The sequence below is a fragment of the Malurus melanocephalus genome, unplaced genomic scaffold (genome assembly GCF_030028575.1).
Source record: "Malurus melanocephalus ecotype Western Australia unplaced genomic scaffold, MMel_1.1 scaffold_147, whole genome shotgun sequence".
Lineage (NCBI taxonomy): Eukaryota > Metazoa > Chordata > Aves > Passeriformes > Maluridae > Malurus > Malurus melanocephalus.
The window spans coordinates 1,713,676-1,727,321 of NW_026623379.1; the positions used below are offsets into that span (position 1 = coordinate 1,713,676).

Genomic DNA, 13,646 nt, shown 5'->3' on the forward strand with positions numbered 1-13,646 from the left:
CCCCCTTCCCCCTCCCCTTCCCCTTCCCCTTCCCCGCCTGCTGAAGGGCAGAAGGAGCAAACCCGTTGGCTGCAGGGCCCGGTGAATTTTGTGCCCGGTGAATTTTGTGCCCAGTGAATTTTGTGGCCCCGTGGGCCCTGTCCCGGCACCAGCGCCGAGGTGGGAAAGCAAGGCCTTGGGAAAAGAGGAGAGGAGAGATGGCAGGGGAGCGAGGAGGGAAAGGCGGGTTCCTCTTGGGTCGCTAATAAGCAGAGATCTGAGGGAGAAAGCCCTGGGAGTCCTGGGAGGATAAGAAAGGAGAGACGTTCCTATGAACTCGCACTGGGGGCAGCCCTGGGCTTTTTCCTGCCTGTGGGCAGCAGCCCCTGTGCCCGCCATGCCCTGCTTCTCCAGCTTCCTGAACTGCACTCGCCAAGTGACATAAGCTCTAACTAATGCGCCCAGCTAGGAGTTTAAAAAAAAAAAAAAAAAGGTGAAAACTTGACCAGAAGAAGAAACCAAGAAACACCAAACCTGAAAAAGCCCCAACCAAACACCGTTTGCTTTGTCTGCCGCCTCCACCCATGCTCACAATATGGTTACAGGATTTCAGGGCCCTCGACAGGGCTGGGGACCTGTCCAGATCCTGGCATGCTGTGTTTATTCACTGACTGCTTCAGCCTAGAGCTAGGGTGGCACGCCAAGGGCACAGCCTCCTGTAAAAACTAAATTTGTATATCCCGTAAAAAAAATGGCTCATTCCTGAATCATATGCAAATAATGTGTAACCTTTTGTCAAASGTTTTGCAAGACGGCTTTGTTGAAACTGCATCATAACTCTTTTCATCTGTCAGGCCCCAGCCTCCTAACATGGCATGTTTGAAACCAGTCTCCACGTAGGAGCTGTGGCAGAGCAGGAGGCTATTTACACAGCTGAAATCCAGAATAAATCACTGGCTAGGCAGAAGGCAACTGAACTTCCAAGAATAAATCTCCAGCTAAGTGGAGCATAACAAGCATTTGCAAGCCAATTGTGGGATTTTAAAATGAGAAGTATTTTATGAGGGCAAATAAAGAACTGGGTCCTGCAGTCYTTACCTGGAGTTCCCACAGGCTTTTAATAACATATGGGGAATCATAATCTGAGGAAAGGCAGTGAAATAACCCTCATTTTATTTCCCCCACACCACACCCCTCTCCAAGCTGACTGAGATTCAGGCTAGTTCCTGCTCTTTTGAGAGTGGGAAGGCAGAATGACTCAGAGCACGTTTGCTGCTTGGGGGTCAAKGACAGTAATTTATCAGGCTCAGAATAGCAGAGGTTAGGCCTTCCCCCACGGTCTTGTTCAGTTTATGTTTCCAGTTATGTATGAATAAAGCAAGTGTGTGAATAACTTTGCATCTACCTTTTCACATGCAGTTATTGCAGTAGCTTGTGCAAATCTGACAAGTTTCTATGCAAATAAATATTTCCTGTGAGTCATTTTCCCATGCAAATGCCTGGTTTCCATGAAAAGTATGATAATTGTGCATTCATAGAAGCTGGGAAAACATGCGTGGGACCTTAAGCTTTGCTTTATGGGATTCAGGGACAGGGTATGCTGAAAAGCAAACACAGAAGGGGCTCCTTCTCAGGTCTATCCCACAGATTTTGTGAGACTGAGAGCAATCAGATGAAAGCTATTCATTAAGTACAAGAGCAGAGCCAGGCTGTGGTGGTTTGGGGGCGGAAGGGTTGAACGTGCAGGCTGCGAGGTAGGTTACAGTCATGAACAGGCGGAACTTCTTTTCTTTTCATTTCTGAAGAAATGCTTGTGCCAGAAACCCTATTCCTTCTCTGGCTGGCTGCAGGTGATAAAGTACCATTGATGAGAAATGGCTTGTTCCTATGGCTCTGAGCCACAGAAAGATATATGCTTGTCCTGCTGCCAAAAACTCCTACCAGCGCAGCCCCTTTCCCCCACCCTGCCCCCCCAAACAACAGCACTTTGCCAGTTCATTATGTTTTAGTCAGGTAGGTGTTCTGTTCATTGGTACCAGCACATACATTTCCCATTAGATCATCTCTTCAGAAGCAAATAAGCCCCCAAAGATACGTGCTTCAGCAAAGACTGAGATAATGGGACAATTCAGGATTCCTTTTACAGATGTGATCATCCTATTTTTCTCTCTCTCACACATAACATGAGGTGAGGTATTTGTTAATCAAATTTAGGTTTCAAAAGCCAAATGTTTACCTCTGCATTCATTCTTTATTCATCAATGGTCTCTTTGAGAAGTGTGCTGATTAGCATATAGTACAGAAAACAAAACTCTCCCTCCTCACTTAGATTACCTTCCGAAAAGTGATTATCTTTAGAAGAGATATTTGTTCTTTTTTGTGGTTTTATTTCTTTCAACCAAGTCAATGGAAAGCCTTTAATCAAATTTACAAATAGGCTTCATTTTCCTTCTCTGCAGACTTTTCAGATGCAAAAAAATCGCAAGACCATACCCCAAAGTCCCACACCAAGAAGCACAGTAAGTCAACGTCTATGCTTATTATGGTTGGTTAGTTAATTGAAGGAAACAGAAACAAATGAAAACCAGATCCTATTTGGGAGGGAAGAGGAAGCATTTTGAACACAAAACTGATAAGATGATTATTGTGATTGAATTCTCTAAGGGTTTGACTGTCTGGTACTGTTTSTTTACATCATTTTTTGACTCAGTATTGTAAAAACTTTTCAAGTTGTTTTTATCAGTGAGGCCCTATGGGAAAGCAACCAGATACCAGCTGCCTCTGCCCTGTGTTGACCTGGGCTGGTGGACTGGAGTAAAGGAATGATGAGGAAGACCCAGGATTAAATCAGGAGGGCCTGTCCGTGGGCAGTCATGCTCGTGCCTTACTCTTGTTCTGTCGCTTTGCCCAAACAGAACTCCTGAACTTTTCCCTTTGTGTGTGTGTGTGTATAAGAAGGCTGTTAAGGAAAGACCTGTGAAGAACTGAGGTCTGTCAGTTTGTTTAGCTTGGAGAAGGTTGAGGGATGACCCATCCCCAGTCTGCAGCTTCCTCAGGGAGGGCAGGGGAGGGCAAGGTGCTGTTCTCCTCTCTCTAGGGACCAGCGATAGGACATGAGGAAATGGAGTGAAAGTGTTCCAGTGTAAGTTTAGACTAGACAATAGAAAAGGGGTCTTCACCCAGAGGGTGGTCATTCATTGAACAGGCTCCCCAGGGAACTGGTCACAGCACCAAGCCTGACAGAGTTCAAGAWGYGTCTGGACAATGCTTTTAGTCTTAGTTCCAGGACATCCTGCWAGGGCTTGATGGGCTTGATTTTTATAGGTCCCTTCCAACTTGAGACACTCTGTGATTCTAAGAACTCAGTCACAGCCTGGGCATACAAAGCAGGYCACATTGGCAGTTTGGGCTAATCCCCTTCATTTCCAGTTTCTTTAGTACTGCTGTGTATCATGACTGTAAGTTACTGATGTCCAGATAGGCTAGGTCCACCACATTTTACTGGGTCCAGAAAACAATCAKAATAACAAAGAAAAATATTGGATTAGTTGACTGAAATCTGATTCTACTTATACTCCACTGTATATAATTTTCAAGTTACCTTCGCATCTTTGACTAGCTTGTTTCCTTCTTAATTTGGCCTAATTGAATGCTTTTGAAGTCAGACCAAAGGACTGCTGTCTTTCTGGCTCACGTTGTCACTGTATTTATTCTTCTTCATTTGTAAACTACTTCATCTGACTTGTTGGATTTTTTTTTTTAAAGATCTGGACTTTCTGATGSCATCTTTATAGTAACTATGAGATGTATTTGTGCTTAAACTGGGATCTACCTGTTGAACTTGGAGATCTGTTTTTRTCTTTCTTACACCATGGTCAAACCTTTTGGTACCCTTTTTACATACAATTTTGGCTGGCCAGTTTTGTCACTGTCCCTCTATCCACTCTATGCCTTCTTACTTATCTGTGCAGAATGGCAATTCACCTCCAGTGCCTTCTGTCTGTCTTTTAAATGCATGGAGGTTTGGTGCCTGCTTCACAGTAATCTTGTCTGTTTTGTGTGCCACCCAATAATACCAGGTTACATGCCGTTCTGTAGATGAGGATCAGGAGAAACGGGAAAATGAGATGAGGGGAAGGCTTAAACATGTACCCTTCAGGGCAGAAACAGTGCCAAAGGCAGAAGGAAGCAGTGGGTGGTTTGGACTCTGCTTCCCCKGGTTGCTGGGGTTCCTACCTGCCTGCCACAGGGCTCAGACTGCCTAAGGCAGATGCTTATCTCCAGTGTAGAGGCTGCCAGTGTTTTTCACCTGTGTATCGCTGAGGTGGAGGTCCTGTACTCCAGAAACTTTGGCCTGATTGTTCACCCTTTGTAGATGACATAAAAATTGCAAGCATAGCTCAGRGAGTTCTTGAGACACTTCCTCCTGCCCCCTTTCCTCTTTCAGACCCTCGAGGAACTCATCTTTGGGAATTTATTCGAGATATTCTTCTCAATCCTGAGAAAAACCCAGGATTAATCAAGTGGGAAGACCGGTCAGAAGGTGTCTTCAGATTTTTAAAATCTGAAGCTGTGGCTCAGCTATGGGGAAAGAAGAAAAACAACAGCAGCATGACTTACGAGAAACTGAGCCGCGCTATGAGGTGAGATGGAATGTTGCTGAGGAAGACTGTGGCACATACACAGACCAGCTGGATGGAGAATTTGTTTGACTTTAAAAAATGATTTGTCAACAGCACAGTTGCTTTCTTTGACAGTCTCTCACACTTATTATGAGATTGTAGCATTGTGTTCTTTGTCTTTTCTTTTCCTCCTGTTTCTGTATAATATATAATGTATATAACACAAATAATTGTTTATATATACATAAATTCTGTTTCTCTCCATCCAGACAACCAATGTAGGAAGGGAACATGGTTGCAGAAACTTGAAAGTTCCCATACTGCTAAACTGGGAATGTTTAAATGGCCCAGCAATGGTCAGAGAGTAGAGATACCCCACATCCATTGTCTTATAATAGGTGTTAGGATTTTCTTTCCTCTTTGATTGAACATTTTGACAATTGTTCCTTAATCTCTGAAACTTCAAAATGTATTTTCAAAGGAAAGCTGAGGTTCTTTTCTGGTCTGATTTTCAGATGCTGGCTTATCTGGGAAAAAAAAAAAAACCCCAAAAAAACCAAACATGAAATCTCATAAGAGTGTGTGATAAATCTAGCAATATATTTTGACCTGAAATACGGTGAAATTCRAACTCAGAAGCTAATTAATATAAAGTGAAAAGAAAGCATCCATTTTTCCTTCTCTGTCATTCAATTATAATGACCTTAGGTATCACATATATCCCTCAATAGAAAATAAAGACTTTTTACGCTAGCTAAACTTGCCTCCTCTATTTGGCAGTGGCTTTTTAGGACCACAGGTGAACTTGCTCTTATATCTTTTTCTGTTTTTATTTTAACAGATACTATTATAAAAGAGAAATCCTGGAGCGTGTGGATGGTCGGAGATTAGTATATAAATTTGGAAAGAATGCCCGTGGTTGGAGAGAAAATGAGAATTAAATRTATCAAGAAATAACATTTAAAACACATGGATGTAAATATTCAAAGACTATTTTCTTATATTTATGTACCAAACTGGGGTGAAAAAACAATTCTACTTCTGTCGGGAAGAAAGAACATTATCATTATTGGTGTTAAAATTATTTTATTTGAAGTATGTCCTGTATGGGGAAAAAATGTACACAGTTTTCTGTGATATAAGTTAACATTATAGAATTATGATTATTTTTCCCTTCTTGTGAAGTTTTCCTCTTTTTTTTTTGTTAAATCATACAGGCATAATGTGATTTATGAGTCATGCAAAGAAAGGGAAGGAGCTAAATACTAGGGCATTTAGGGAGTATGATAATCCACTTTGGAAGGAAACTATAAGTGGAGGAAACAGTAAAGCATCTCTGAGCCAAGTAGCCTTCTTCCATAGTCAGATGGTTTATAGCTTTCCTTGGCCAATACCACTTGTTCCTTCCCTCCTCTGATTTCTGAGTGCTTTTATACTTTGCTGTCTTTCAGCTGCTTTTCTTGAATTAGACAATGGGTTCCTCTTCAGTTGGCTTATCCCAGCCATGAAAGCAGTGACTCTGCAAAGGTGGCTGTCAGCATTTATTTGGAGAACCCTTCCTACCTCCACCATTGTGACCTTCTATTGTATGCAGACGTTTAGGAMCAGACCTTACCTGGCACTCAGAGTCCTCCATAACCTCCAGAGAGCATTCAGCTCATCCCAGGAAAAAGGCTATTTGTTACTAACTGATATTTTTGGGGTGAACTGCTGGAAGAGAGTCCATCTTGGGGACCAAAAGCTATTGAAKGAAGATTGTTTTCTGACTGGGCAGACTTATTAAAAGGATCTGGTTTCCCAGTAGGAATGTTAATACTCCTCTCACCCTCTTGCACTTCTAATTAAAGCTTTGAAATCTGTGCCATGTGAAGCAGTGAGGAGGTGGGCAGGGAGAGCATTTGTTAATGCCATGGTATGAGGAAGCAGTCTCCCCAGTTACAGCAAGTTGTGTGGTCCTCCTGGAAGGTCAAGTCTCACTGGACAGATACTCTCCAAAAACCTTTGGGAAATRCAAACCTACACTGTGTGTAAAATATTAGTTCCCTTTGCTTTCCTCAAGTCTTTATGCTCTATTTGTATTTGTAAGTTGTGCGTGGGATTGTTAGCTGTAGGAAAAATCCCATCAGCAAAAAGACAGATTTTAGGGAGATTCAGATGTGGGTCAGTATTTTGGGTTCACCTCTAGCAATGCTATGCAGACACTGAACGTTCATTGGCAGCTTTTTTTTTCTTCAAGTCACAAATGCTTTCTGCCAGCACTGAGCATATGCAGAACATAGGGAAATAAAAACTAGAGGAGGCAGCACTTCACCAGGTCACTGAGTACRTGAGATGTGGGAGTTGAGAAACAGGATTGTTTTGGTGTTGTCAACAGAAGTAAAACCAAGATCAATTTCAAATCACTTTTTCAGGGATGGGGAACTTGGAAAACAATGATAGTGACTGAGAAATAMAGRATTTAGAAAAGAAAAAGAAAARARAGGAAAATTAAGAATATGAAATCCATCCAGTATCCATTTCCTCAGGCATCCCCTGGGGTTGAATCCATATTAGATGGATATACAGCAGGATACAGCTGGAGGTTGCAGGATATTCCATTTTTGTTTGTCTTAAAGGGAAATAGAGATGAAACCAAGAGACAACAGAAGTATCAATATAAAGGGTATAAAGCGTGCTTAGCAACAATTTGTAGGCAAACATGAGAGCCTAACTTGTTATCTACACATGTAGGGCATGTTAAACAATAACACCACCTCCTACTCTGTGTATGCCAGAGCTGTCATCATCAATTACCCATACATGACAATTTTTACTTTTCATAACCTGGGTGGAGAGAGTTTCATCTTATTTACAAATCAAATAATAAGCCTGTGTACTTCAAAGCATTTTTTTTCCTCTCAGTCTATCTCTCTTTGTTTTGTTTTTTTTTTACTGTCTGTGCTAGCCTTGCTTGCTTGTGTGCAACTCAATGATTTTCCATTTTATCTTAATTTGCTACATTTCACTTCCTTTACCATCATTGTTGTAGTTCATATAACAAGAATCAAGCCACCAGATGAGATGAGCACTTTCACATTGCTCCTAAGACCATTTCTTCCCCATATCTGATGTTATTTGTAGCCCTTTGCTCTTCACACCGCCTCCACACCTTGGGTGAAAATCTGAGATCAGTGGTACCATCACCAATCTGCAATGTAGTTGTACTTTATCTCAGGTTAACATGTATCTTATAGCAATGGATTGTAATGCTTCATAAATTTGCTTTCTACCTAAACTCTCACAAAATTTCTTGGGAGATAAAACAAACCTGTGATATGTGCGTGTCACCACTTGGTTGCTGAGCAGCAGCTAAACCTGCTTTTAAAGGTTTTGAAAGATAAAACTCTATTTAGAAGCATACTGTATAAATTGAGAGAGTGGTTTACGTTGGGGTGCAGTATAAATGGTCTTCCACTGTCACATCTTTCAGCACGTGGAAATCATGCAAGTTTCTGTTTCCACCCTGCAGAACTTTGCAGAGTACTAGGTACTTGTCATTCAGCATTACAATAGCACAAAGTTGGAATAGAAGCCAGCCRACATTTATTCTGTTTTACAAATATATTAACCTTTGCCTAAGACAAACACAAAGGACTGTTTAAAACTACAGTTCTTGCCAAGTTCAGATGCAACCAACCAAAGAGAGTCTTTACCAGACCTAAGAAAACGGAGAAAATGAAGAGATGAATTTTTATGTAAATTGCTATTTAAGCAAAAAGCGTTTCTGATTGCTCTTTTATTTTGTATTTCAGAGGCTGAGCAATCATATTTTTAGATGTGTCCTTTAAGTTAGCAGCTGCTGAACTGGTAGCACCATGTGTATAGATTTTTATTGTACCATAATTTTTCATATGTATAAAGCTCTAGATAGGAAATTATATTGTATTTATACAGTTACATGCAAATCACAATGTTAAAGGGGTTGGCATGAGCACTCTCAATGTTTTCTGCACAACATTAGAGCAGCTTGCTCTAAAAACATCCTGAGAAACTGTATGTAGGCTGTTGAACTACATAGACATTAAAATGTTTAGTTACATTTTCGTCTTTCTTTCTGCAGCACATTGCATAATTCCTGCTTGCTTCTCACAGCATCGTCTTCAATGTCTACGTGTGGAAACAAATCCAAGTTAGATATTTCACTGTTGCCATTGTAAATCTCAGCTTGGAGACAATGTATTCACAAGATAGTTCTAAAGACTTTCTATTTTTGTGAATATGATATAAATTCAAATAAAACACTCATGAAAGAAATTATTTGATTTATGCTTATCTCCCCTTTTTTATGTCTTGAGATTGGAAGTGTCTAAAATGATTTCTTTCAGTACTGAAGAATAATATTGATGAAAGGAACTGCTGTAGATGCCACAAAATCCAATAGCTTAAATATACTAATATGTTGAATAGTCCATYTATTGTGAAGATATTGGATTTCCAAACCTGTTTTATGTCTCACAGGCCTCACTGAAATAATGGATTATGTCAACACAGCTAGATTGCCTTTCTTGTTTGGCGGCTAAAATTCACAAAGCCCTTACTTCAGCAGTGATTTAACTTCAAGGTGTTTTGAAGTGTGTGCAMGGGCTAGGCTGATTAAGGATGCCATTACTCACACTGAGCATTTCCTTTACTGAATCAAAGCAKTTTAAACTGTCCTTCATAATATTTTTCCAACTGGTGGCTACAAATAGGGGGCATCTCTCCTGATTTGCTCTGCAGCTTGAGGTATAAAAGTGAAAAGTGCTTATGATTAAAGTCAGGGCAGAGCTCTGTGGCATTTGCAATTGGGGGGCTGTGGCTGTGCCAGCCAGGTGTGAGAGTGCCGTGTGTGGAATTTCAAAGGGGTTCCAATATTATGTCCACATAAATAGGAGAATGGTTTTGAATTTTAAACACAGGTACTAACCCCATGTTTAGCATGCAAAATCAGTGTCCCAAAAGGGTGGTCATAGCTTGAGAGCTTGTGAGTCCCAAGTGCAAAGTAGGTTTCAAAAGGAATTGGAACTAGATTTCAGACAAGTTCAGACTGAGATGGAAATAAGCACACAGCTGGCTTTCCAGTAACTGGTTGGGGCTTTTGTTTCAAGCAAGCTGAGGCCAATATTTGAGACAAACACAGATGAGAATATTACTTGGAAACATGCAAATAAGCACACACTTAAAAAAAAAACCCCAAAAAACTCAACAAAAATTCCCCCCAACCAACCAAGCAACCAACAAACCAAAAAACAAACAAAAAAAAAATCCCCAAAAGCCCCCAAAACAAAACAGAACCAAAAAAAAACCCAAACAAAACAACACATCCCAAAAAAATAAACCACCCAAAAACCCCCCACTCAAAACAAACAAACAAAGAAAACTAAACCAAAACAAACAAAAAAACCCCAAACACACCAAAGCTCTTCTTTGGTTGTCACTTAAAATCAAGGAAGACTTCAGCTTTCAGCTGCAGTCTAAAATTTCATGAAATAAAAATTCAAGGCAAAATTCAGCTTGCAAGTACTGTGTGAACTGGGAATAAATAAGAAGAGTGCTGGAAGAAAGAGTACCTACATCTTAGCATGATACAAATTTGTGTACATGTCTGCTTCAAGGACAAATGAGAATTGCTTCAGGTAAGTGAAGTCTGGTAGTTGCAAATAAAGAAGTGATTAAGAGTTACCAATACTAATAGCTTCCAGTAAATGGGTCAATTACAATAATTTGAAAGATTGTCTATCTAGATTTTCAATATTTGCTCCCTTGCCAATGGAGCTYTGCAAAATGCAGTCTGTCCTAAATTTTGTGCCAGCCAACAATTTCTCCCAAGAAGCACTCTTTTGCCTTTCAACTCCTTCAGTGGCCTGAGTGTTAGAGAAAATAATAGGGAAGAAACAAAGTTGGAGGAAGAGACTGCATAGGTGACCGGGTCTCCATGCACCAAACAGTTCTGTGTGGAAATACAAAGGTTGTATGTGCAAAAAAATTTAATAACATCCAAGTCAGTCTATTTATAGTCTTTCCATCAGAGGCTGGTTGCAAAAATTAAACATAAATTAGTGTTTACAAATTTAATTATAACTTCAAGAAGAACAAGAAATTGAAGCAATATACCTGTGTGTATTGCATTTTGTGTGCCTAAAAAAAATTAATTATGAAAAATGACTGAAGCATTTTTTTTGCTGAAGAAATTCTCCCCTCTGTATTCAGTATGGCATGATACACTCTTTGCTTTCATCTTGGTTTGAAATTCAACCATAAGATTCAATCTCAACACAGGGGATGAAGAGGGAGATGGATGATCTGTATTGTTGTAGCAGATATTTYGAAGCAAATAGGCAAACTGTAGCTTCTTCTTCTCCTTCATAAGTGTTTTGGTTCCTTATTTAGCATTATGCTGTCCCTGGGAACAAGGTATGAAGTTGGGGATAAATACCAGTATCAGTGACACATCTTGTGAATTTTGCAGAGGACCCTCCCTGTCTCTAAGAGTGTGAAGAGCACGAAGATTGAGAAAGCCTCCTTCTTATACCTGATTATGTTGAGAGGCTGAACACACCACCTTAAAAAGTGCTTTCTAAAGCTCCTCTCTGTGTCTTGAAAGCTTTGGACAATAATGCAGCCTTCAGTATTGTTTGGCAAAGGGTAATTGTACTTCACTGCTCACTAGGGAAGGCTGCAGGATGGCTTCATAGCAGTCTGTGGGTGAGAAGTRCTGTGTTTCAAACCATGTTGCAGCCTCTGGAGACTGCAGGACTCGCTCTGTACTGAGGTCTAGTGCCAGTGTACACCTTCATCTGCATTTCTGACATGTGTCAAGGCAGATGGAGGCTGAAGATTTTTAAGAATGTGTTCCAAATGCTTCTGTGAGTGCTGCAGAAAGGTCAGAGGATTACTGGGACTGTCAAAGCTCCTGAAGGTGATGCTGCCATGAGGATGATCAACTGCCTGGTGGAGATACTGAAGTGGTCTGGGAGAGGGGATTGTCCCTCCTTCAAGTCTTGACAGTTTTGCTCTCTATTTGTCAGCTTCTGTCTCCAGTTTTTTCTCACATCCCCTTTTCCCAAGCTGTGTGGTTGTAACATCACTGKCTGTACCCTTGGAAATTGCTTTTCCTGGAAGGAGATGTAAAGTGTTTTTCTTCTGAGTTGGCTKTCATGGACTAAGACTAAACCAGCCCTTTGGCTCTAGTTCACGTCTTTAAAGGCTGTTAATTTGCCAAGGTGGGGAAATCTAAAAGTGCAACCTAAATCTGCAGCCAGGGGTTCTCTTAGGGAGTCACTGAAGTTCGGACAGGATGGAGGTTCACACCATAGGTCTGATCTTGCCCAGCCTCATGTKGACTATGATACTTCTCAACACCCGTGAAGGCACTCAGTCATCCTGTGAAGCTTGTGCCCAAACACTGACAGAAGGAGAAACAACATTCACCACCAAATTCTCACTGACTGGAGTCTTATGCTGTCTAAGATCCCTGCATTTTCAAAGAAAGCTTAAATAGACAGGCAATTAATTAAAAGAAAAGGGGGGAGATCACCTTGAATTTCATCCTGCTCATAGCAGATGGAATCATAATGTTTCAGGTAATTAGCTTTGCCTGAGATGATGATCACTCATTTTAGGAGTATACAGAATTTATAAGATGTGATGTGAGGCAACTTGCAACTCTCCATGAATCCCTCTAGAATTCCCTCTGTACTCCTATATCTCTCTGTAAATCGTACCTCCTCTTCTGGGGAAAGGCTCACCAGAGCTTATCAGATTCAATTACTGCTGTTTCATATCAATGTTCTCATGTGAAACCAGAATACAAATAAGCCAAGAACTACCTCCATACCCCCAAACAATTACAGATGCCTATGATTCCCCRGTTATTCATGCCAAACCAATATTTTTCAATATTTTATAGTTCATGAGTGAAACATTCCAGCAAGTTCAGACTGAAATCACTGGTGTGCCAGGAGGCATTTCATGGAGAAGGACACTTTGCATGGGGATGCTGGTATACCCAGCAGCTGTCACGCAATCACATTTGTCTTATGGACACTKTTTACTTTTCCATTAGTTTTGGATGTGAAAGGATAGTAAAATTTATATTTACTTTAAAGAAAGTTTAGAGCTAGATGATAAAGCTAATCCAATTTTTTGCTTTGCTGCTATTGTAAGAATGACAGCGACTTTGCCCTTCTACTCCCTCAGGCTTTTCTCTGGTTCAGCAAGACTCCTGCACACACTGGACCAGTTCTTTAATTTTGCTATAAAAAACGGATTCAGGGTAGGCAGTGCTGAAAACATGGAGGACTGCAATAAATTTGGAAACAAACTCCCTTTGGTGCTTGTCTCTAATGCCTGAGCTCACTAATTTGGTGAAGAAAAATYGTTTGTATGCTGGGCTGTGTCCTCATACTGGTGAGGAGCAATCCAGTGCTARCAAGTTTAAGGGGGCAGGATACAAAGACCCACTCTCAGTGCCCCATGACCAGAGCAAGCACTGTCTCATCCTGAGTATGTTCTGTTGCCATGAAATTTGGTCTCTGTGAAAAGTTCAGAGACCTTCCTTTTATCCTGACTTTCATCAAATGTAATTTTTAAATACACATACAATGAAAATGTGGTGGTGTTAAAACATCCTCCTCTTTTTTTTTTTTTTTTTTTTTTTTTTTTTTTTTTTTCTTTCCCGGTGTGTAGAAAGAATTTAATTCACTATGCATGGATAACCCACTTGTTTATACTCAGGTTAAGAACAAAGCCAGCTAATAAGCTTTGCTGTCACCTTAAATAAATGGTTTCACAAGATAATAACTCCATGCAGCTACGCCCAAGGGTCATCAGCATTTTTAAAGACTCTGTGTTTCAGGAAAAAAAAAAATCACACTGTAACAGCCAGCAACACTGTGGGAGAGCTATTAAAAACTGATATTTTGTTTGGATATCAAGGTTTCCAGTTACTGGGGAGGCTTTWAGCAGATCCCCCACACCAAAAAAGGGTGTTCACCCTGAAGCCTTTCCTCAGCTTGGAGGAAGGCA

At 40.6% G+C, this 13,646-nt stretch overlaps 1 protein-coding gene across 3 annotated transcripts in view; it reads left to right on the forward strand.

The window, feature by feature from the left end:
• Positions 1 to 8,906, forward strand: part of EHF (ETS homologous factor) — a 33,714-nt gene extending 24,808 nt beyond the window's left edge. For 2 of the 3 annotated variants that reach the window (XM_057371508.1, XM_057371507.1), the window contains 3 exons: positions 2,439 to 2,498; positions 4,427 to 4,622; positions 5,443 to 8,906. In XM_057371508.1, coding sequence (XP_057227491.1) covers positions 2,439 to 2,498; positions 4,427 to 4,622; positions 5,443 to 5,542 — 356 coding nt within the window. In that variant the 3' untranslated portion in view covers positions 5,543 to 8,906. The remainder of the gene's footprint in view (positions 1 to 2,438; positions 2,499 to 4,426; positions 4,623 to 5,442) is intronic. The other variant, XM_057371509.1, reaches the window with a different exon arrangement.
• The last annotated feature ends 4,740 nt before the right edge of the window (positions 8,907 to 13,646 follow it).